Below are 25023 nucleotides of genomic sequence, written 5' to 3'. Positions count from 1 at the left end.
TATCTACCTCTTCTCACTCTTTAACCCCCTCCTATCTTTCTAACCCCCCCTCCTCCTTTGAAGTTCACTTACCTTGGGCTTGTAGAAGTCCAGCGGTGAGATCGCGAGGTCTCTGCATCCCTGGTTCTGCCGCAGTGTGCGCGGCTTCACTGCTGGGCGCCGGATATGACGACATATACCAGCGCTCGGCTTGAAATGCCGGCACTGCGACTAAGGCAGAGGCCTCGCGGTCGCAGAGAAGAGGGAGAGGTGCCGAACGGTTGCTGAGAACTTATTCCTCAGCGACCGCTCGCCGCCTCTCTCTCTCCTCCGGGTCTGTTAAAAAATAAAAAAAGACGGCGTTTCAATTGGGGGGGCACACCGGGGGGCACAGCATGATGTAGGGGGGGCCTTGGCCCCCTCTGCCCCCCCCTGCCGACGCCACTGTCCGCAAAAAAGCCATAAAGCCCCTGTACCTACTGAAGGAGGTACACCGCCCGTACACACACACATATACATACACCGCCCGTACACACACACACATATACATACACCGCCCGTACACACACACATATACATACACCGCCCGTACACACACATATACATACACCGCCCGTACACACACACACATATACATACCTGCAGTGCTGGGGTCTTCCAGAGATCGTTAACATCACCTGTGGAGCTGGAGCCGGGGGGCTTCTTCCTCTACCTTACTGAGAGGTGGTAGATCAATACAGCAAGGGAATGTAAGCATGCGTGGGATATGACTAGACTATGATCAGAAGCTAATTACATAGGAAAAACGGGCAGAAAAGAGGGGCTGAGTGTTTCTTATCTTCCATCTCGGCATCGTGGGAACCATCGTAACAAAACCACCGGGGCCGTCGCCTCTTGGCTTCTCCTGCCGCAGCTTCACCTTGTGAGCCGCGATCGATAGACTGTCACGGCATTAGATGTCCGGATGCTGAAGTCCCTCCAGATACACAAGAATCACCCCGAAAATGTAAGGGGGACATTCAGCCGGATTGGTTCCAATTTACACAAAATCAACGTGGAGGGCAAGAGACATACTGGACTCCAACTGCCGCTCCTCCTCCACAGCTACAACATACAGTAACACTTATCACGCAATATAACAATGTAACAAATATGACTTCCTACATCCAGATACTTTTGTAAGTAACAATAATGCAGGGCAATCTTGGTCCTTCTGCCTGGACAAAGTCCATGAAGGCGGCATTGATAAGACCTGGTGCACATGACTACATGGATGGCTCCAAAAGCCCCGCATGCCTTAAAAACCGTAAGACATCATTTCTGTGGGGTAAATAAATGGGACAAAGGCAATAGGCGCATGAAAGTCAGAAACTGTATATTACTGGAATACCTACAGAAAGTATCCATAAATAATTGAGTTTTGTAGGTATTCCAGTAGTGTACAGCCTCCTGCTCCTTGCACCTGCTGCCTTTGTGATGTCACAATGCACAATAGGTGATGATGTCACGAAGGCTATACAGGGCCCTGACATTCCAGCAGTAGTTCAGTGTAGAAGTGAAGGAGCAACGATGGCTTCAAAACAGATAAATCGTATCCAACTTCTGATGATTCTGATCCTCACCGCCCTGCATCCATCTGATACAAACAGTAAGTGCACCCATCACTCCCATCCATCACCGCCCTGCTACACCACTGCCACTAAACCATCCTTTTACTGTGTGTAGTGCAGACAGGTGCCTGACGGGAGAATCGCCCTGTAACCCCTCGAGCCCCATACTGGTTTTAACCCTTTTTAATTTGAATGACAGGATCCGGTCTTGAATTTAATTCAGTATTTGAGTTTATTTCACGCAAATGGATAACAGTATCATTAACATCCGAGTCACCTAATGACCTCACTAATCCCTCCATGTGTGATGTAATAGTGTTTATTTTAGGATTCTCATTTTATTGGTTGTTACTAAATGATCTTTATATGGACGCTTTCAGAAGCCCTGCATGTCCTGAAAAACCTAATATAACATTTGTGGGGAAAATAAATGGGAGACGGGGAAGATCCGGCTGAAAAACACATCGCAAACGGCTCAAAACCATTCAACCCTAATGGGTAAAAAAGAAAAAAATAGCTTTCACCCTTAAAAGGTTAATAAAGCAGATATAGACCCGCACAGGCTGTATATTCTTTAATATGACACTAAATACCTATTATATATATTATTATTATTATTATTAGTAGTAGTAGTATTAGTATTCCAGTAGTGTACAGCCTCTTGCTCCTAACAGCTGCTGCCTTTGTGATGTCACAATACACAGGTGACATCACAATAGGTGATGATGTCATGGAGGCTGTAAAGGGCCCTGACATTCCAGCAGTAGTTCAGTGTAGAAGTGAAGGAGCAACGATGGCTTCAAAACAGATAAATCTCATCCAACTTCTGATGATTCTGATCCTCACCGCCCTGCATCCATCTGACACAAACAGTAAGTACACCCATCACTCCCATCCACCACCGCCCTGCTACATCGCTGCCACTAAACCATCCTATTATTGTGTGTAGTGCAGACAGGTGCCTGACGGGAGAATCACCCTGTAACCCCCCGAGCCCCATACTGGTTTTAACCGTTTTTCTTCTGTCTTTATATATATTAAACACATTGTTGCTGTCTTACATAACAGTCTCCTGCCCGACGCGGTTTGTTGATTTTTGCCCCTTTTGCCCCTCTTGCCCCTCTCTTTCAGGCTGCGGCAGACGCCCGCTTATGTCAGAATATGGCAGTTCAAGGATCGTTGGAGGAGTTGATGCGCAGCCTGGTGCTTGGCCATGGCTGGTCAGCATCCAAGTGCCTTCCGGGGCCGGACATCGCCACTCCTGCGGAGGGACTTTAATCGATGAGCAGTGGGTCCTAACAGCGGCTCACTGCTTCAAGACCATGAAGAGGTAAGGATGGGGGAGGGGGGTAAGAATGCTGGCTGTGCATAATGGGATTGTGAGGGGTAGAAATGTTACCATTCGCTTTACCCTCACTATTATAACCTGACAAAGCCATCACGCGTTACATTGTAATCCTCTGCCTGGTTAATGTTACATCTCCTGTTTGTGAATCGATTTCACATCTTTGCCCCGGGATTCCTCTTTATAAATAGAGCTCAACGTGTTTCTGATAAGATTGATAATGGATGGATTCCCGCTAAGCCGCATGTCCGCTAACGTCTGTCTCTCATTATCCAGGGTCGTTTCCAAATGGCAAATTATACTCGGAGGATTCCAACTGTCGGATCCATCGCGAAGTGACGTCCAGATCAGATCCATCGACTCGTACGTTCAGCACGAGCATTACAATCCCCGGACTGAGCGGAACGACGTGGCGCTGATCAAACTCAACCAGCCCGTGAGATTCACCGACTTCGTGCAGCCGGCCTGCCTGCCGAGCGCCACCACGGACATTCACGCCATGGATCACTGCTTCATCAGCGGCTGGGGCGTCACCAAAGATAAAAGTGAGTAACTTAGACCCCCGGACACCCCGGGAATGGTAGTTTAACCCCTTACAGACTGATATGCATCACAGACATTTTCCTGGTGTGTTCCGGGATGTCCGCAATGGGACTTTGGAACCTTCTGTGCCGACTACTTCAATCTGACGGCAAGGACCGGCATTACTCAGCTTTATTTGGGCCAAAACCAAGTCTGCCCCTGATAAATCTGTGATTGGGTTTGACATTAGGGGCAATAACTTTTACACCAAACTGTGTCACTGCTTCTCTCCCACGTCCCGAAATTCTGTGTCTTTCACAGGGGAGAATCCTCCTCTCGGGTTATAAACGGGAATAGTTTTTTCGGAAGGGGGTCATTGCGCGTCTAACCAAACGGATGTAAACCCAAACACACCGACCTCACCAAAACTCACCCCACTAACTGCTCCCAATCACGCTCACCACACTCAGCCGCACACACACCACTCTTACATGGACTCCATGATTAGTTTATTTAAGTCTCTTCTCCTATCCATCGCTGGCGTCTGTGCGTCCGGTGATATTAATTAATTTCATCTTTGATGTCTCGACAGCCATCCAAACGGCCGACATCCTCCAAGAGGCCAAAGTTAACCAGATTCCTCTGGAGAGGTGCAACGGCTCCGCGTGGTATAACGGAGAAGTCCACGACTACAATCTCTGTGCCGGCTACGAGGAGGGAGGCATCGATAGCTGCCAGGTAAGAAAACAAATCTCTATTTAAGTGCGGTTTCTAAAACCAATTCTGTCTGTTGGAGATGGTATTTTGCGCACATCTTCTCCCCGTGAACATGCGCCGCTAAGACAATAGTAGAAACTGTTTGTGGCACCAAGACGAGGAAGGCTATATGCCTTGTTACGAAGACGGGTTAAACCAGTCACATGGCTCCGACAAAGAGATCCCAGGAGGTTTATGACCATACCCCGGGATGTCGGAGCGCGCTTACACCGACTGGATACAAATATTTGTGGATTTTTCGGATATAATAGAAAAAAATGGATAAAAAGAGACAATCTGGGCCACCATGTCATCTTCTGGGGATTTTTCTGGGATTCAGGCCACAGTGTCACAGAACGGTCATTATATCCATACATCGGGCAACTCGCTCTTTAGTGAATAAACCGCAGAGCTTTTACTGGGGATGCGCAGCTGAGGCTGCAGTTTGTTACAAACCAAGGAGAATTAACCTTCCTCTATACTTTACTCCTGTAGGGAGACAGCGGAGGGCCATTTATGTGCAGGGACCCGGACAGCTCCACGTATAACGTCATCGGAGTGACAAGCTGGGGTGAGGGATGCGGGAAATCCAAAAAGCCAGGAGTGTATTCCAACACTCAATACTACCGCGAGTGGATCCTGAAGACAATGGGAACCCCATCTCCTGCGCTGAATGAAGCCGCTGTCACCCCAAGCTTGAGTGGTACAAGCAAACCTACAAGACCACCGTTCCGGCTGTCATCTCTATATCCTCCACTGCGGCCAAAACCAACACGGCCAGCGACCACGCGACCTCCACCTCAGACAACAACCGTGCGACCGGCACGGCAGACACAGCCTGCGCAACAGGCGGCATGGACACCTGGCACCTGGACACCTGGCACGCAGCCTGCGCAACGGAAACCGCGGACGCGGCCGGCGCAACGGGCGACATGGACAATGCCTGCGCAGAGAACACCTGGCACGCAGCCTGCGCAACGGAAACCGCGGACGCGGCCGGCGCAACGGGCGACATGGACAATGCCTGCGCAGAGGACACCTGGCACGCAGCCTGCGCAACGGAAACCGCGGACGCGGCCGGCGCAACGGGCGACATGGACAATGCCTGCGCAGAGGACACCTGGCACGCAGCCTGCGCAACGGAGACCGCGGACGCGGCCGGCGCAACGGGCGACATGGACAATGCCTGCGCAGAGGACACCTGGCACGCAGCCTGCGCAACGGAGACCGCGGACGCGGCCGGCGCAACGGGCGACATGGACAATGCCTGCGCAGAGGACACCTGGCACGCAGCCTGCGCAACGGAAACCGCGGACGCGGCCGGCGCAACGGGCGAAATGGACAATGCCTGCGCAGAGGACACCTGGCACGCAGCCTGCGCAACGGAAACCGCGGACGCGGCCGGCGCAACGGGCGACATGGACAATGCCTGCGCAGAGGACACCTGGCACGCAGCCTGCGCAACGGAAACCGCGGACGCGGCCGGCGCAACGGGCGACATGGACAATGCCTGCGCAGAGGACACCTGGCACGCAGCCTGCGCAACGGAAACCGCGGACGCGGCCGGCGCAATGGGCGACATGGACAATGCCTGCGCAGAGGACACCTGGCACGCAGCCTGCGCAACGGAAACCGCGGACGCGGCCGGCGCAGCGTGCGATTCCAATGCAGCGTGAGAAACGTGCGAGTGAGACGGAGCCCGCACGTCCTGCAAAGACGGCCGAGCCACAAAACACCATCGACAAACTGAAACAGATGTTCATAACCATGACATCTAACGGGCGGCCGACCAAAAACGCTTTGCAGAAGATTCTCATGGCTGCTAAAGAACAATCAGCTCGATAAGAGACTGCAATCAGACTGTTACAGACAGAGACTGTTCTTAGAAAGCTATTGGAATAGCTATTAAGATAGACGTTAAGTTAGTTGTTAAGTTAGTTGCTAAGTTAGTTGCTAAGTTAGTTGTTAAGTTGGTTGTTACAAAAGCTGTTATAACAGCTCTTAAATAAATGATAAGTTAGGGGTTAGGGCAATTCCTCTGTGGTCAGTTTGGTCATTCATGGGGGGGGGCAAATGGTATCAAAAAACAAACCAGAAATGGTAAATCCAGGGAATAAGTGACTTTTTCCGGTGATGCAGATTCTATGGGCATTCACACGTTTCTGAGGGTAGAAGGTGTTGAGTACACGCAGAGTAAAGAGGCTGAACGCGGGCATTTAAAGTCCGCTAATTACACAAATGGCTTCGGGGGCCGTAACTCGTAGACTTGTGCATTCGTTTTTGGGCGAACATGAAAACGAACACGTAGACGAAGACACGCAACACGTGTTCGTCTTCGTCTAATAATCCAGGGCTCGACAAATACCATGGCGCCAGGTCGCCATGGCAACTGATAATTTTGTCCTGGCGCCTAAGTATTTGTCAGCTGCCCGCAGAAATGTTTCTGCTACTTGGAGCGAGCGCATATCTGGGGTGTGCGAGTACAATGTGCAGGGCAAAAAAAATCCTGGCTACTAACTTTTTTAGCTGGCTCCTAGATTTAAAACAAATTTGTTAAGCCCTGTCCTAATCTCCCTGGTCCCTTCCCCATGTAGCCTACCTTCTCTACGCAGCATCGCAGGGGTTGACGGAAGAGGAAATCCGTAGCTTCGCCATCAGGGGTTAAAGGGCACGGCACCAGCTTGGCCGACAGGTGTACTTCATTGGCTGATGGCAGAGGTGAGATGGGGAGGTTTACATCAGAAGACAAATCGATTGTCTCAGCGCCTTCTCGGTTCCGTTCTAGAATTCCGAACATAAATTGGGTTTTATAAATTTGAGAGAAGCAAACGGGCCGGCAGAGCTTAGAAAGAAAGAGAGAGATCCGGTTTCTCTGCGGGGGTTCAGAGGTCGGTTAAATTTAAACAAAGATTTTTGTACATTGGAGCGAAGAGGTGACATTTTGTATTTAGAGGGATAAACAACTTTGCACGGATCGCCACCCGGTGACGGTGAGCAGCGACGCGCCATTTATATATAGGTGCCCCTACTGTAAAGGCATTGAAGTCTCTATATGGGTTTAGCAATCAATGCCCACCGGCTCGTTGGCTTTAAACATTGGCGCTGTTGCCGATCGATCGCCGCCGGCACGCGCTTAGAATAATGAGTTCAGGTCTTTCACTAAAATAAATCCGGGCGACCTCGTCGCTGAGCCCCTGAGATCCTTACGCATCGCTAAGGCTTTTGCCAAAAACATTCAAGGGTTTCCCAAGCTGCAAAAAGTTTGGAAATTCTGGGTTCAGCTCCTGGTCCCAGCTTCCAAAACCTCCGATCTATCACAGAAGAGTTGATGCAAGAGAGAGCGTGGAATATAGGTGGGGCTGCCTCCCAGCAGAAGTGGTAGAGAGTAATACAGTGAGTGTATTAAACATGCATGGGATAGAAAATATATAAATATAAATATATAAATATATAGAAAATAAATAACATTAACTGAAAAGATATGGTACAGCATAACTCCCATTACAATATACCGAGCCAGACATTGACAGTAACGCAGTGGTACGCCTCTGCCCCTAAAACAGCCTCCCCGTGCCACAGCTGCCCATAAAACAACCCCACCGTGCCACCGCTGCCCCTTTAACCAGCCTGTCTGTGCCACCGTTGCCCCTAAAACAGCCTGGCTGTGCCATAGCTGCCCCTAGAACAGCCTCCCCGTGCCACCGCTGCCTGTGAAGCAACCTGCCTGTCCCATTTCTGCCCCTAAACACTTACATTCATTCACTTTCCTGCACCCCCTTTACCTCTCTTGCAGATTTCACTGGTCGGGGGCCGGCTGATCATCACTGGAGCCACGCAGACGTCTATGCAGCCTGACGGCAGCCTAATTCACTGTTTGGGGAAACTCTTTCCCTGCACAGGTTCCTGCTGCCCCTGCGCGGGGGCCACAGCAGTGAGTTCCAGGCCCACGTTAGGCGGTCGTTGCGGCCCCCCCTGATAAGTGACGCCCGGGGCGGACCTCCCTCCTTTAGGTACGCTACTAGCCTGGCGGCCAGGCTCCCATTGCTTCTACACGGCTTAGTGCTCGTTATCCTGCTACATATGGCAGGCGAGGTGAGGCATGTACTGTGTACACAAATGGTTAATACACTTTACACTCAGTGCTATAATAATAGGGGTCACAGGGTTCCACATCAACAACAGAAAAGGACCCGGTGGGTTTGGACCCCAGCACCAGAAGTAACGCTTATCACGCAATATAACAACGTAACAAAAATGACTTCCTAGATCTGGATACTTCTGTAAGTAACGTTCCGGTTACCGTCTCCTGCAGACTGGGAATTTCTTTTGGCCGCCCCGTCTCTATGATGTCTCCTCAGCCTGGAGACGGATCATGTTATGCACTTCCCTGCGCTCCGGCCACGGAGAATCGGCCATCTCTGCGGAATTCTCTTTGCTTTCAAAACTGGATGCAAAATTGAGAAAAATAGAACTTTTTCCAGCCCTGATTTAAAATGATTATTGAGATTTTCTAGCGTTCAAAGTTTCGATACTTTTATCAAAAGAAAATGAAGTTGTTTCTCGATGTCTCTCTCTACCTGGCAGCATCTAAACCATAATGTTGGTTTTTCTTTCTGTTTTGCGACCGGATATCTGCCGAGATATTCACCGATTTTCCGAATTCCTCCATTAATAGGAGCAGAGAACCCGTATCTGCCGTCCCCCGATGAGCCCCGGGTTTGGAGAACGCAGGGCTGATGCAGTTTATTTGACATTTTGGGCCAGTTGGGGGGTTGGAATAATTTAGGTTCTGGATGTCCCTTTAATGGCCAGGAGCCCACGGAGTCTTAACCCTTGTGTTTCCTCATTTTATCCGAATTGGTAATAAAACTTATAGATTCGCACTCCGTCCGTCGACTTTAATAAGAGGCTCCCTCTGTCAGCTTAGGTCTGCGGTGCCCGGGGGAGAGGAGGAGCGGGAGAGAGAATGTGTTGGTTCTTGGGCGTCTTTTTGTCTTCCTTGCCCTGAGACACAGACTGCTCTCCTCCCTCTCATTAGAAGTACGCTTGGTCCTCTTCCTCACTCTCCCTCTTTCTTCCTCAGTACTGCTACTCTCTTTCTTCCATTCAGTGCTGGGTGAAGGGGCGTTTGGAAAAGTCATATTGGCTTCTGTACCTAGAAGAGACTCTATGGTAGCGGTCAAAATCATCCGCAAGCAGTGGCGTCTCCATCTTTCATATTTAGGGGGGCACATGGGGGGCCAGGAACCAAAGTAGGGGGGCCAATTATAAAACGGTACATATACACTATATATATATATATATATATATATATATATACACGTTAGACGTGCATTTTTAACTACATAATATGCACTTATTACACCCTGCTTCTGATATATATTAATATTAACCCCTGCTGCCGATATATATTAATATTTGACCCTGCTACCAGTATATATTAATATTAGCCCCTACTGCCAATATATATAAAATTAGCCCCTGCAGCCAATATATATTAATATTAGCCCCTGCTGCCGATATATATATAAATACTAGCCCCTGCTGCCAATATGAATATAAATACTAGACCCTGCTGCCAATAAATATTAATATTAGCTCCTGCTGCCAATATATATTAGCCCCTGCTTCCTATATATATTAATATTAGACGCTGCTGCCAATATATATAAATATTAAACACTGCTGTCAATATATAAATAAATATTAGACCCTGTTGCCAATATATAAATAAATATTAGCCCCTGCTGCCAAAACATATATAAATATTTGCCCCTGCTGCCAATATATATATAAATATTAGACCCTGCTGCCAATATATTTTATAGTGAAAAAATTGGACCCTACCAAAGCATTTCCTTGGGCCCCACTCAACGCTTCCTTGCATGCAATCACTCCATCCGCTGCCACACTGACTGCAGATGAGGGGAAGACCATGAGAGTCAGTCCTGCACCATGACATTGAGTGGTCCTCTCCCCTGAAATCATCCCCAGAGTCCCTTTATCCCCTCATTCACTAAACCATACCAGGAATTTTTCTTACACCCTGTAGTTCAGGTATAGATCAAATAAACAACACATGGAAACAGCACATGCAACTGAATGAGATAAAACGGAAGTGAGAGACCGGCCGACAGTAGCGGGGGATCTGGATTCCGGTGTTATAATCCGATCTCTGTTTGAGGTCAGATTATATAAGGAGAGGAGTTTTTCAGAGCATTTGCTCTGAAAAAAACCTCTTTTTATAATCGATAAAAATCGATCCGATTAATCGATGATGAAATTCGTTGCCAACGATTTTCATTATCGATTATTATCGATTTTATCGATTAGTTGTTTCAGCCCTAATGGAAATATAGCCGATACAGATGAACAGAATGACACAAAACCCAGCTTTGCAGGTATATATCAATTGGAAATTACATATAAACTCTGCATTAAAGGTATAGATAAAAACCCCTAAATTACAGGCATAGATCACTGGTCACACACCCCAAAGCCAACCCTGGCGTCCTCACTGCCCACATAGAACCTGACCAGCACCCAAATTACACATTGTGTCAACTTTGTCCCCAAACAGCTGAACGTACGCCATGTTTGTCCCATAAACACCTCTCCCTCCTAATCTATCCTATCTACCCCCTCTCCCTCCCAATCAATCCCATCTACGCCCTCTCCCTCCCAATCTATCCCATCTACCCCCTCTCCCTCCCAATCTATCCCATCTACCCCCTCTCCCTCCTAATCTATCCTATCTACCCCATCTCCCTCCTAATCTATCCTATCTACCCCCCTCTCCCTCCCAATCTATCCTATCTACCCCCTCCCCCTCCTAATCTATCCTATCTACCCCATCTCCCTCCTAATCTATCCTATCTACCCCCCTCTCCCTCCCAATCTATCCTATCTACCCTCTCTCCCTCCTAATCTATCCTATCTACCCCATCTCCCTCCTAATCTATCCTATCTACCCCCTCCCCCTCCCAATCTATCCTATCTACCCCCTCCCCCTCCCTATCTACCCTGCATGGGCTCATCTTGCTGCACATAGTGGTAGGAATATAATATAAAAGTATATAGGAATCAGTGTGTATGTGATATATATTGTATTTTATGTGAATGTGATGGTGTGCATGTGAATCAGTATATATATATATACACCTGTGTGTATGATCTCAACCGCTTCATAGAAATAAAATGTGGTCACCCTACCCTAGAGACTATTGAGTAAAAGGGTAAGTGTGTGTGTGTGTGTAGTTTGAACTACTTATGTTTACAATAACAATTTTTCTTATATTAAATATAATCATACACTATAAACTTGAATAAGATGTAATTTAAGGAAAAAAAGGGGGAGAGATGGTGAGAGAAAAATCTATCCCATCTACCCCCTCTCCCTCCCTATCTACCCCCCTCTCCCTCCCTATCTACCCCCTCTCCCTCCCTATCTACCCCCTCTCCCTCCCAATCTATCCCATCTACCCCATCTCCCTCCCAATCTATCCTATCTACCCCATCTCCCTCTCAATCTATCCTATCTACCCCCCCCCCCAATCTATCCTATCTACCCCCTCTCCCTCCCAATATATCCCTATCTACCTCTTCTCACTTCCTATCTACCTCTTCTCACTCTTTAACCCCCTCCTATCTTTCTAACCCCCCCTCCTCCTTTGAAGTTCACTTACCCTGGGCTTGTAGCAGTCCAGCAGTGAGATCGCGAGGTCTCTGCATCCCTGGTTCTGCCGCAGTGTGCGCGGCTTCACTGCTGGGCGCCGGATATGACGACATATACCAGCGCTCGGCTTGAAATGCCGGCACTGCGACTAAGGCAGAGGCCTCGCGGTCGCAGAGAAGAGGGAGAGGTGCCGAACGGTTGCTGAGAACTTATTCCTCAGCGACCGCTCGCCGCCTCTCTCTCTCCTCCGGGTCTGTTAAAAAATAAAAAAAGACGGCGTTTCAATTGGGGGGGCACACCGGGGGGCACAGCATGATGTAGGGGGGGCCATGGCCCCCTCTGCCCCCCCCTGCCGACGCCACTGTCCGCAAAAAAGCCATAAAGCCCCTGTACCTACTGAAGGAGGTACACCGCCCGTACACACACACATATACATACACCGCCCGTACACACACACATATACATACACCGCCCGTACACACACATATACATACACCGCCCGTACACACACACACATATACATACCTGCAGTGCTGGGGTCTTCCAGAGATCGTTAACATCACCTGTGGAGCTGGAGCCGGGGGTCTTCTTCCTCTACCTTACTGAGAGGTGGTAGATCAATACAGCAAGGGAATGTAAGCATGCGTGGGATATGACTAGACTATGATCAGAAGCTAATTACATAGGAAAAATGGGCAGAAAAGAGGGGCTGAGTGTTTCTTATCTTCCATCTCGGCATCGTGGGAAACATCGTAACAAAACCACCGGGGCCGTCGCCTCTTGGCTTCTCCTGCCGCAGCTTCACCTTGTGAGCCGCGATCGATAGACTGTCACGGCATAAGATGTCCGGATGCTGAAGTCCCTCCAGATACACAAGAATCACCCCGAAAATGTAAGGGGGCCATTCAGCCGGCTTGGTTCCAATTTACACAACTTGGAGGGCAAGAGACATACTGGACTCCAACTGCCCCTCCCCCCAAAAGCTACAACATACAGTAACACTTATCACGCAATATAACAATGTAACAAATATGACTTCCTACATCCAGATACTTTTGTAAGTAACAATAATGCAGGGCAATCTTGGTCCTTCTGCCTGGACAAAGTCCATGAAGGTGGCATTGATAAGACCTGGTGTACATGACTACATGGATGGCTCCAAAAGCCCCGCATGACTTAAAAACCGTAAGACATCATTTCTGTGGGGTAAATAAATGGGACAAAGGCAATAGGCGCATGAAAGTCAGAAACTGTATATTACTGGAATACCTACAGAAAGTATCCATAAATAATTGAGTTTTGTAGGTATTCCAGTAGTGTACAGCCTCCTGCTCCTTGCACCTGCTGCCTTTGTGATGTCACAATGCACAGTAGGTGATGATGTCACGGAGGCTATACAGGGCCCTGACATTCCAGCAGTAGTTCAGTGTAGAAGTGAAGGAGCAACGATGGCTTCAAAACAGATAAATCTCATCCAACTTCTGATGATTCTGATCCTCACCGCCCTGCATCCATCTGACACAAACAGTAAGTACACCCATCACTCCCATCCATCACCGCCCTGCTACACCACTGCCACTAAATCATCCTTTTATTGTGTGTAGTGCAGACAGGTGCCTGACGGGAGAATCGCCCTGTAACCCCCCGAGCCCCATACTGGTTTTAACCCTTTTTAATTTGAATGACAGGATCCGGTCTTGAATTTAATTCAGTATTTGAGTTTATTTCACGCAAATAGATAACATTTTCATTATCATCCGAGTCACTGGATGACCTCACTAATCCCTCCATGTGTGATGTAATAGTGTTTATTTTAGGATTCTCATTTTATTGGTTGTTACTAAATGATCTTTATATGGACGCTTTCAGAAGCCCTGCATGTCCTGAAAAACCTAATATAACATTTGTGGGGAAAATAAATGGGAGACGGGGAAGATCCGGCTGAAAAACACATCGCAAACGGCTCAAAACCATTCAACCCTAATGGGTAAAAAAGAAAAAAATAGCTTTCACCCTTAAAAGGTTAATAAAGCAGATATAGGCCCGCACAGGCTGTATATTCTTTAATATGACACTAAATACCTATTATATATATTATTATTATTATTATTAGTAGTAGTAGTATTAGTATTCCAGTAGTGTACAGCCTCTTGCTCCTAACAGCTGCTGCCTTTGTGATGTCACAATACACAGGTGACATCACAATAGGTGATGATGTCATGGAGGCTGTAAAGGGCCCTGACATTCCAGCAGTAGTTCAGTGTAGAAGTGAAGGAGCAACGATGGCTTCAAAACAGATAAATCTCATCCAACTTCTGATGATTCTGATCCTCACCGCCCTGCATCCATCTGACACAAACAGTAAGTACACCCATCACTCCCATCCACCGCCCTGCTACATCGCTGCCACTAAACCATCCTTTTATTGTGTGTAGTGCAGACAGGTACCTGACGGGAGAATCGCCCTGTAACCCCCCGCGCCCCATACTGGTTTTAACCGTTTTTCTTCTGTCTTTATATATATTAAACACATTGTCGCTGTCTTACATAACAGTCTCTGTGCCACGCGGTTTGTTGATTTTTGCCCCTTTTGCCCCTCTCTTTCAGGCTGCGGCAGACGCCCGCTTATGTCAGAATATGGCAGCTCGCGGATTGTTGGAGGAGTTAATGCGCAGCCTGGTGCTTGGCCATGGCTGGTCAGCATCCAAGTGCCTTCCGGGGCCGGACATCGCCACTCCTGCGGAGGCACTTTAATCGATGAGCAGTGGGTCCTAACAGCGGCTCACTGCTTCAAGACCATGAAGAGGTAAGGATGGGGGGGGGGTGAGAATGCTGGCTGTGCATTATGGGATTGGGAGGGGCAGAAATGTTACCATTCGCTTTACCCTCACTATTATAACCTGACAAAGCCATCACGCGTTACATTGTAAACCTCTGCCTGGTTAATGTTACATCTCCTGTTTGTGAATCGATTTCACATCTTTGCCCCAGAATTCCTCTTTATAAATAGAGCTCAACGTGTTTCTGATAAGATTGATAATGGATGGATTCCCGCTAAGCCGCATGTCCGCTAACGTCTGTCTCTCATTATCCAGGGTCGTTTCCAAATGGCAAATTATACTCGGAGGATTCCAACTGTCGGATCCATCGCGAAGTGACGTCCAGATCAGATCCATCGACTCGTACGTTCAGCACGAGCATTACAATCCCCGGACTGAGCGGAACGACGTGGCGCTGATCAAACTCAACCAGGCCGTGAGATTCACCGACTTCGTGCAGCCGGCCTGCCTGCCGAGCGCCACCACGGACATTCACGCCATGGATCACTGCTTCATCAGCGGCTGGGGCGTCACTAAAGATAAAAGTGAGTAACTTAGACCCCCGGACACCCCGGGAATGGTAGTTTAACCCCTTACAGACTGATATGCATCACAGACATTTTCCTGGTGTGTTCCGGGATGTCCGCAATGGGACTTTGGAACCTTCTCTGCCGACTACTTCAATCTGACGGCAAGGACCGGCATTACTCAGCTTTATTTGGGACAAAACCAAGTCTGCCCCTGATAAATCTATGATTGGGTTTGACATTAGGGGCAATAACTTTTACATACCCCTAGATGGTCTGATATTTCAGTATCCGCAAAGGACTCAGAGACCAAACTGTGTCACTGCTTCTCTCCCACGTCCCGAAATTCTGTGTCTTTCACAGGGGAGAATCCTCCTCTCGGGTTATAAACGGGGAATATGTTTTTCGTAAGGGGGTCGTTGCGCGTCTAACCAAACGGATGTAAACCCAAACACACCGACCTCACCAAAACTCACCCCACTAACTGCTCCCAGTCACACTCGCCACACTCAGCCGCACACACACCACTCTTACATGGACTCCATGAATAGTTTATTTAAGTATCTTCTCCTATCCATCGCTGGCGTCTGTGCGTCCGGTGATATTAATTCATTTCATCTTTGATGTCTCGACAGCCGTCCAAACGGCCGACATCCTCCAAGAGGCCAAAGTAAACCAGATTCCTCTGGAGAGGTGCAACGGCTCGGCGTGGTATAACGGAGAAGTCCACGACTACAATCTCTGTGCCGGCTACGAGGAGGGAGGCATCGATAGCTGCCAGGTAAGAAAACAAATCTCTATTTAAGTGCGGTTTCTAAAACCAATTCTGTCTGTTGGAGATGGTATTTTGCGCACATCTTCTCCCCGTGAACATGCGCCGCTAAGACAATAGTAGAAACTGTTTGTGGCACCAAGACGAGGAAGGCTATATGCCTTGTTACGAAGACGGGTTAAACCAGTCACATGGCTCCGACAAAGAGATCCCAGGAGGTTTATGACCATACCCCGGGATGTCGGAGCGCGCTTACACCGACTGGATACAAATATTTGTGGATTTTTCGGATATAATAGAAAAAAATGGATAAAAAGAGACAATCTGGGCCACCATGTCATCTTCTGGGGATTTTTCTGGGATTCAGGCCACCGTGTCACAGAACGGTCATTATATCCACACCTCGGGCAACTCGCTCTTTAGTGAATAAACCGCAGAGCTTTTACTGGGGATGCGCAGCTGAGGCTGCAGTTTGTTACAAACCAAGGAGAATTAACCTTCCTCTATACTTTACTCCTGTAGGGAGACAGCGGAGGGCCATTTATGTGCAGGGACCCGGACAGCTCCACGTATAACGTCATCGGAGTGACAAGCTGGGGTGAGGGATGCGGGAAATCCAAAAAGCCAGGAGTGTATTCCAACACTCAATACTACCGCGAGTGGATCCTCAAAACAATGGGAACCCCATCTCCTGCGCTGAATGAAGCCGCTGTCACCCCAAGCTTGAGTGGTACAAGCAAACCTACAAGACCACCGTTCCGGCTGTCATCTCTATATCCTCCACTGCGGCCAAAACCAACACGGCCAGCGACCACGCGACCTCCACCTCAGACAACAACCGTGCGACCGGCACGGCAGACACAGCCTGCGCAACAGGCGGCATGGACACCTGGCACCTGGACACCTGGCACGCAGCCTGCGCAACGGAAACCGCGGACGCGGCCGGCGCAACGGGCGACATGGACAATGCCTGCGCAGAGGACACCTGGCACGCAGCCTGCGCAACGGAAACCGCGGACGCGGCCGGCGCAACGGGCGACATGGACAATGCCTGCGCAGAGGACACCTGGCACGCAGCCTGCGCAACGGAGACCGCGGACGCGGCCGGCGCAACGGGCGACATGGACAATGCCTGCGCAGAGGACACCTGGCACGCAGCCTGCGCAACGGAAACCGCGGACGCGGCCGGCGCAACGGGCGACATGGACAATGCTTGCGCAGAGGACACCTGGCACGCAGCCTGCGCAACGGAGACCGCGGACGCGGCCGGCGCAACGGGCGACATGGACAATGCCTGCGCAGAGGACACCTGGCACGCAGCCTGCGCAACGGAAACCGCGGACGCGGCCGGCGCAACGGGCGACATGGACAATGCCTGCGCAGAGGACACCTGGCACGCAGCCTGCGCAACGGAGACCGCGGACGCGGCCGGCGCAACGGGCGACATGGACAATGCCTGCGCAGAGGACACCTGGCACGCAGCCTGCGCAACGGAGACCGCGGACGCGGCCGGCGCAACGGGCGACATGGACAATGCCTGCGCAGAGAACACCTGGCACGCAGCCTGCGCAACGGAAACCGCGGACGCGGCCGGCGCAACGGGCGACATGGACAATGCCTGCGCAGAGGACACCTGGCACGCAGCCTGCGCAACGGAGACCGCGGACGCGGCCGGCGCAGCGTGCGATTCCAATGCAGCGTGAGAAACGTGCGAGTGAGACGGAGCCCGCACGTCCTGCAAAGACGGCCGCGCCACAAAACACCATCGACAAACTGAAACAGATGTTCATAACCATGACATCTAACGGGCGGCCGACCAAAAAAGCTTTGCAGAAGATTCTCATGGCTGCTAAAGAACAATCAGCTCGATAAGAGACTGCAATCAGACTGTTACAGACAGAGACTGTTCTTAGAAAGCTATTGGAATAGCTATTAAGATAGACGTTAAGTTAGTTGCTAAGTTAGTTGCTAAGTTAGTTGCTAAGTTAGTTGCTAAGTTAGTTGCTAAGTTAGTTGTTAAGTTGGTTGTTAAAAAAGCTGTTATAACAGCTCTTAAATAAATGATAAGTTAGGGGTTAGGGCAATTCCTCTGTGGTCAGTTTGGTCATTCATGGGGGGGCAAATGGTATCAAAAAACAAACCAGAAATGGTAAATCCAGGGAATAAGTGACTTTTTCCGGTGCTGCAGATTCTATGGGCATTCACACGTTTCTGAGGGTAGAAGGTGTTGAGTACACGCAGAGTAAAGAGGCTGAACGCGGGCATTTAAAGTCCACTAATTACACAAATGGCTTCGGGGGCCGTAACTCGTAGACTTGTGCATTCGTTTTTGGGCGAACATGAAAACGAACACGTAGACGAAGACACGCAACACGTGTTCGTCTTCGTCTAATAATCCAGGGCTCGACAAATACCATGGCGCCAGGTCGCCATGGCGACTGAGAATTTTGTCCTGGCGCCTAAGTATTTGTCAGCTGCCCGCAGAAATGTTTCTGCTACTTGGAGCGAGCGCATATCTGGGGTGTGCGAGTACAATGTGCAGGGTAAAAAAAATCCTGGCTACTAACTTTTTTAGCTGGCTCCTAGATTTAAAACAAATTTGTTAAGCCCTGTCCTAATCTCCTGGGTCCCTTCCCCATGTAGCCTACCTTCTCTACGCAGCATCGCAGGGGTTGACGGAAGAGGAAATCCGTAGGTTCGCCATCAGGGGTTAAAGGGCACGGCACCAGCTTGGCCCACAGGTGTACTTCATTGGTTGATGGCAGAGGTGAGATGGGGAGGTTTACATCAGAAGACAAATCGATTGTCTCAGCGCCTTCTCGGTTCCGTTCTAGAATTCCGAACATAAATTGGGTTTTATAAATTTGAGAGAAGCAAACGGGCCGGTAGAGCTTAGAAAGAAAGAGAAAGATCCGGTTTCTCTGCGGGGGTTCAGAGGTCGGTTAAATTTAAACAAAGATTTTTGTACATTGGAGAGAAGAGGTGACATTTTGTATTTAGAGGGATAAACAACTTTGCACGGATTGCCACCCGGTGACGGTGAGCAGCGACGCGCCATTTATATATAGGTGCCCCTACTGTAAAGGCATTGAAGTCTCTATATGGGTTTAGCAATCAATGCCCACCGGCTCGTTGGCTTTAAACATTGGCGCTGTTGCCGATCGATCGCCGCCGGCACGCGCTTAGAATAATGAGTTCAGGTCTTTCACTAAAATAAATCCGGGCGACTCCGCCGCTGAGCCCCTGAGATCCTTACGCATCGCTAAGGCTTTTGCCAAAAACATTCAAGGGTTTCCCTACTCTATGCTGTTCAGTCTTTGATTCCTTAGCATGTCTTTAATAACGTTCAAGTATTATCCATCACATCCTTCCTCGTCCTCTTCCCAGGGCTGAGACCGGTTTTATCGGCCCTCAAGAGATGCATTTTGGGGGCCACATCCATCCTGTATGTATACATTTAACTAGAGGATATTATTCACAAATCCATTACAGGTGTCAGTTCTATTACCCCGATGTAACAACGTACTACAATGTATCACCTTATTACATCACAATGTCTCGCCGTTGCATATTAGCCCAACAGCTCGCAATCGCCAGAGTTAACAGAACTCATTGTTAGCATTTAGCCTTAATCTCTACCCAGACGTCGTGTATAAAACAGGCATATTAGCAAGAATTTGGATTTAGTGGCCTCTTGATCTTTGTACACGTAAAAAACATTTAAAAAGGAGGATTATATTTTTCATTATCATTTAATCGTAACTGGGTTTAAAAGGGGGGCTGTTCCCCCTTTTTGGGGTCACTCAATTGTTTTTCTGGCTGTAACATAATTGCAAAAGGGTTTTCAAACCATCTATTAGCCTTTTAAACTGTTTCACGATCCACACTGGGGGGTATAGAGAATCGTTACACAGGTGTCTTTAGAAATGTTTTATTTGAATCTGCAGCTGCAAAGGATACGGGTATTTGGTAATTTGTTTTCAATCATATTATATATACTATTTATTTATTTTTGGGTCTGCGGTGCTCTGAAAGGCAGCAGTAGCCAGAATAATGGGATTTTATGGCACTCCTTTTTTAAATAAGTGTTAATTTTAGTACTGACAGGTATTCAGGAGACATTTACAGGGTGAACCTGCTTCAAGCAGAGGCCCCTAAAAAACGTGGCATTTGGTTACTGGCTGAGCGTTACAGGAGTTGGAGCCGCACAGAGCAGCGTTACGGGATCCATCAGGGAGCGCCTGTACGCAGTACCAGCTGCCTCCGCCAGGGGCCGCCCTCTCAGAGCCGGTACTCACACCACGTGACCCGGACGGCCGCGGCTCAGACGCGTGTAACGGAGTCATGTTCTTGCGAAGGTACTCGTCCCTCCTGCTCAGGCCCTGGAGCCGCCGTCTGAGCGGCCTGTGCTGCCCGCTGGCTGAGCAGCGCAGCCTCCTGCGGCTCCGGGGCCCGAACACCGCCACTTTCCTGCAAGGCCTCATAACCAACGACGCGCAGCGGCTGAGAGAAGGCGCGGTGTACTCGCACCTGCTAAACGTGCAAGGACGCAGCCTCTTCGACGTCATACTCTACAGGTGAGGGATGTCAATGCAAGGGCAGGCGGCCCCTTTCAGCCATCTTTAGCAATGGCATCAGAACTGTTTTGTTTTAAAAAAACTTTATTTGCAGTTTGGATTTAAATAAGAAACGTGCTTTACACGTAGCTGTTGGCTCTCTCCCACCCGCGAGCGCTTCATGTTTGGTATACAGTGGCTTCTAATGATATTTTATCCAGTTAAATGGATACTTCAGCTGTCATTTACATGTACCTGATAGCTGAGGCCCACCTGCAAGTACAAGAGGGGGGTCTGCAGAATCCCCCGTATACTTTTGCCTTTTCCTCTAGCAATGAAGCAGCTGCGGATCGCAACTCCCATTGTGCTCAGCAAACTAGTCTGTAAGCATGTCATCCTCTGCGGGAGGTTCTGGTGCTAAACGGTGTACGAGGAGCCCCTGCAGTCCGTGAGAATGTGGCTGACGCATGAGTTTCTGCGCTGGCCAGATAACCAGACACACAACGTTCCTGTGAGATAACGGCCGACATGCGCGTAAAGGGACACCCGCCATCATACGCTCTTTAATGCATAGGATAGCTGCGCTGTCCCCTTAAACTCCATGATGTCCCCCTTTGTAAATGCATTTTGCAGAATCCTGCCTATATGCATTTAACCCTTTCCTTACCCCCCCTGATGCTTTTGGCCGGTACATCTTAACCCCCCCCCCCCAGTCGGCTCCGGCGGGGGTCTGTTCTGATCCCCGTGCAGAAAGCAAAATCGTACGACCTCCTTTTATTCTTTTTGTGTGCATAAAATGCTTTTTACTAGACAGCTTTGAATGAGTATTATAGATTATTAGAGATTACTCGGTATGACCCACGTCGGCTCGCGTTCTTACGTCTTGGGGCTGCGCGGATCGCCGTGATGCGTTCGATGTGTTTTTGTGCTCCAGGTTCCCCTCAGAACAGGCTGAGCTGAACGACGTCCTCCTGGAATGCGACGTGTCTGCGGTGGAGCCGATCCAGGCGCATCTGAAGGTGTACAACTTAAGGAAGAAGATAGACATCCAGCCGTGTCCCGAGCTGTCCGTGTGGGCCGTGATCTCCAGCCAGAAGAGCCAAGATCCTCCGGCTAGGAAGCTGCCTGCCCCGGCTTTGCTCTGCGGTCCTGATCCTAGGGTGGCCGTCATGGGCTGGAGGCTTGTGGCCCAAAGTGGCGAAGATGTCGCAGAAATCGTGCCCGACGCTCAAATGGGAAGTTATAAGGATTATTGCCGGCACAGATATGAGCACGGTGTGTATACTGACAGCAGTGTGTGAATACACGAGTCCTCCATGTCTACGACTTGCACTTTATTGAAGAGAAATCAATGGCCGTTTCCTTTCCCTTCCTACAGAAAATCGGGCATTTAACTTTTTTGTGCGTAACTTTCCTCTTTTTTGCTAATATGCCTTTGCAGCTACGTCTTCATCAAACCTTCTTCCTGCGCCGTAGAGGACGAGTGGTCTTGTTAGCCATGGAGGGCTGATGATTCTGAATGAGGCTTTTGTAAAGGGTTCCTCTTTTAACACGTTATACTCCTTTTTCGGGGGTATCTGCGCCCTTTTTTTCTGAAACTAGAGTTAGTTAGAGCTTTAGTAACAATGGTTAGCTGAGCGGCTCGTATACATAACTGGGAGCATCCAGGCTTCAGCAACCCAGAGCTTGCAGGTAGGGGGTCCCGGTGACTTTAAATGCCGGGGTTGTGAGGTCGTGCCGCAGCGTCGGTCCCGCGACCCGGAGGTATATCAGATGAGGCTCATTTATCCTGTTTAGATCCAGTGATCCTCATTTTCATGTTTGTTTTTTTCAAGGTGTCCCTGAAGGTGCGAGCGACATCCAGCCAGGGGTGGCCCTGCCGCTGGAATCCAATCTGGTTTACATGAACGGAATCAGCTTCTCCAAAGGCTGTTACCTTGGCCAGGAATTAACAGCAAGGACTCATCACACCGGGGTCATCCGAAAACGACTGACGCCTGTCCGGCTTTCCTCTCCCTTACCCCGTGAGATCCAGGGGCCGGAGATTGTGACGGCGGCAGGGAAGGCCGCGGGCAAATACAAAGCCGGAATCGAAGACCTGGGATTGGCTTTACTCAGACTGGCGCACATCAACGAAGAACTTCTCATAAAAGTGGACAGTCAGGGACCCGTTAGCGTGACGGCGTCTGCTCCTGAATGGTGGCCGAAAACCAGTGATAGTTAAAAAGGATCACATATTAATTTTCTGGCAACCCCTCCAATTTGCGCCACTCCGTCCTCCCAATGGTTTCAGGGTCTTCTTAGATGGGCATCGGCTGAGTTTTAGCCACTTGAAGACCCTCTTGTGAGGAGAAGCGTTATTGGGTGGATTTATAGACCTGTATTAAAAACCTGTAGGCTTCTCACTATAAACCAACTCCTCGAGTGCGCGTGGCTTAGGGTTGCCGTGTCGGCCGTTCTTTCCTAGATGCTTCTAATTACATGTTACCGACAAACATCTATTATTCCTAGCAGCGTGAGGGATGTATTGATTTTCTTCTGTCAGTATACACGCGTGCACATACTGCGCGGCAGTATTATTAGCGGCGGTCACGCAACCTGTGAAAATTAGACGTGGCCAGGAAAACAATAATGACCGATAGTGCAACCCTATGTATGGTTTATAATCCCTTCTCCATAATTGGATTATACATCAACACCATTCGCATTAACGTTTCACAGTGAAATCACCTACAGAAAATTGATAGCCAAGCCTTGGGGTTACACAAACATAAATATTATATACACCATGCTTAAAAAGTTTGAGGGTCGCTTCCTTGTTTTTGAAAGAAAAGCACATTTTGTCCCTTAAAATAACATGAAATAGATCATAAATCCAGCACAGACGGGGTTAATGTTGTAAATGACTATTGTAGCCGTAAACAGCGGATTTTTAATGGAATTTCTTCATAGGCGTCCAGAGTCCCTTTATCACTCCTGTGTTCCAACGGCACGTTGTGTTCACTGATCCAAGTTTATGTTTAAAAGGCTAATTGATGGATAGAAAACCCTTTTGTAATTATGTTACAGCCAGAAATATCCTTGTTCTCCATGAAAACAGCTGAGTGACCCCAAACTTTTGAACCATCTTGTATATACATTACATGAAAATAAAGCTTCTGCTAACTTTACGATATTCAGTCGGTATTTCTGATAGGACTCATGGACACACCTGGGAACTTCTGGGCTCCGGCTACCCCTTGTGGGACGCTGCCAGGATTGCACACTGACGTAGGCGCTGACGGCAGCGGGAAACACCCCCATTTAAAGGAAAAATGGGGGGCGTGCCAAGACCCCGCTCCCACGACCCGGGGGTCTCAGCCGGAGAGTTCCCAGGTATGCTCATGGACTCGCTCGCAGTCACAGGATCCCGCGTTGCTGTTTTATTTCCTGGTTGCCGCGTGTGCCTTTTGCTCAGTGATTACCAAGCTAAAGAATTAGCCGGTTTTCATTACTTCATTATTGGTATTGTCTTTTTTTTATTATGCTATTATATTCATATTTTTATTATTTATATATTATTCACAATATGTGTATTTTTGTTGGCATTATGATGATGCGCACATGGGAAGAGCTGTACTTAAACAATATTTTGGATGCTTGGTCTGTTATATATATATTTTTGTTAAAAAGCAGTTATTTAGTTAATATGCGGAGGTTTCTTTGGAGTTTGTATCCCAAATATATCATCTGTTAAAAATGTTTTCATTTTGGTTGTTTTTTGGGGGGGGTAATTGACTTGTGGGGCAAATCCCGATCCATGGCTCATAAAAATGGAACTGCTGCCACTTCGTTTTTTTTGAGATTCTGTGCCCTGCTAGAAGCGACCCCTTTTTTTTATGACTGTATGACTTTTTTATTTACTGTAACACCAGCCATGGGCTGGGACACGTGCAGAGTTTATTTTGGTCACGTATTTATTTTTATTTGGTGATACAGAAAATGGCACAGCGGAGCCGGGTCCCGGAAGACTCTTCCTTTTTGGCGTGGTAGGGGGTCTGGTGGTTGAGCCTTTTGGCCACCATTCACCCTTGAAGAGCTTAGCGGTACCATAGAAGATCCGGCCCTCCTTTCACTTCAGTCTGGGAGGGAAGGAAGAGGCTGGATGTCCCCTTAGGAGGGTTTAGCCTCAGAAGAAGATTTGGGACCTGCTTTCCCCACTTGTCACCTTTTTCTTCACCGAGGGAGCATTTTGATAGAAATGGCAATATTCATTAATATTATACGATATGACAGACACAGGGAAGGAATATAATTTTTATGACATCGGCTAAAGATCTGTTTGAGTGACCCACTAAATCCTGCACTTCCGCGGCTGGCGTACACTGCCAGACTCCAAGTTGTGCGTACCAAGTGCCCCCAATAAATGGCCACCGAAACACTGCAGGGCATCTGGAGGTTTCCACAGCACCTCCTGCAGGGT

At 48.7% G+C, this 25023-nt stretch overlaps 3 protein-coding genes across 3 annotated transcripts; all 3 read left to right on the top strand.

The window, feature by feature from the left end:
• The first annotated feature begins 2382 nt into the window (after positions 1 to 2382).
• LOC128496860 (acrosin-like) lies at positions 2383 to 6476 on the top strand. Its single transcript, XM_053466679.1, has 6 exons — positions 2383 to 2461; positions 2721 to 2919; positions 3211 to 3479; positions 4049 to 4194; positions 4708 to 4915; positions 6352 to 6476. Exons 1-6 carry the CDS (start codon positions 2383 to 2385, stop codon positions 6474 to 6476), a joined length of 1026 nt encoding a protein of 341 aa, XP_053322654.1.
• A 7693-nt stretch (positions 6477 to 14169) lies between these two features.
• On the top strand, positions 14170 to 18318 carry LOC128496859 (acrosin-like). Its single transcript, XM_053466678.1, has 6 exons — positions 14170 to 14248; positions 14495 to 14693; positions 14983 to 15251; positions 15869 to 16014; positions 16528 to 16735; positions 18194 to 18318. The coding sequence occupies exons 1-6, from the start codon at positions 14170 to 14172 to the stop codon at positions 18316 to 18318; spliced, it is 1026 nt and encodes a 341-aa protein (XP_053322653.1).
• A 1912-nt stretch (positions 18319 to 20230) lies between these two features.
• Positions 20231 to 23731, top strand: IBA57 (iron-sulfur cluster assembly factor IBA57). Its single transcript, XM_053466770.1, has 3 exons — positions 20231 to 20582; positions 21496 to 21836; positions 22397 to 23731. Exons 1-3 carry the CDS (start codon positions 20350 to 20352, stop codon positions 22783 to 22785), a joined length of 963 nt encoding a protein of 320 aa, XP_053322745.1. The 5' UTR covers positions 20231 to 20349; the 3' UTR covers positions 22786 to 23731.
• The last annotated feature ends 1292 nt before the right edge of the window (positions 23732 to 25023 follow it).

The sequence above is a fragment of the Spea bombifrons genome, chromosome 5 (assembly GCF_027358695.1).
Source record: "Spea bombifrons isolate aSpeBom1 chromosome 5, aSpeBom1.2.pri, whole genome shotgun sequence".
Lineage (NCBI taxonomy): Eukaryota > Metazoa > Chordata > Amphibia > Anura > Pelobatidae > Spea > Spea bombifrons.
Note: the sequence above shows the minus strand (reverse complement) of the source record. Positions and strands in the feature narration are given on the sequence as shown.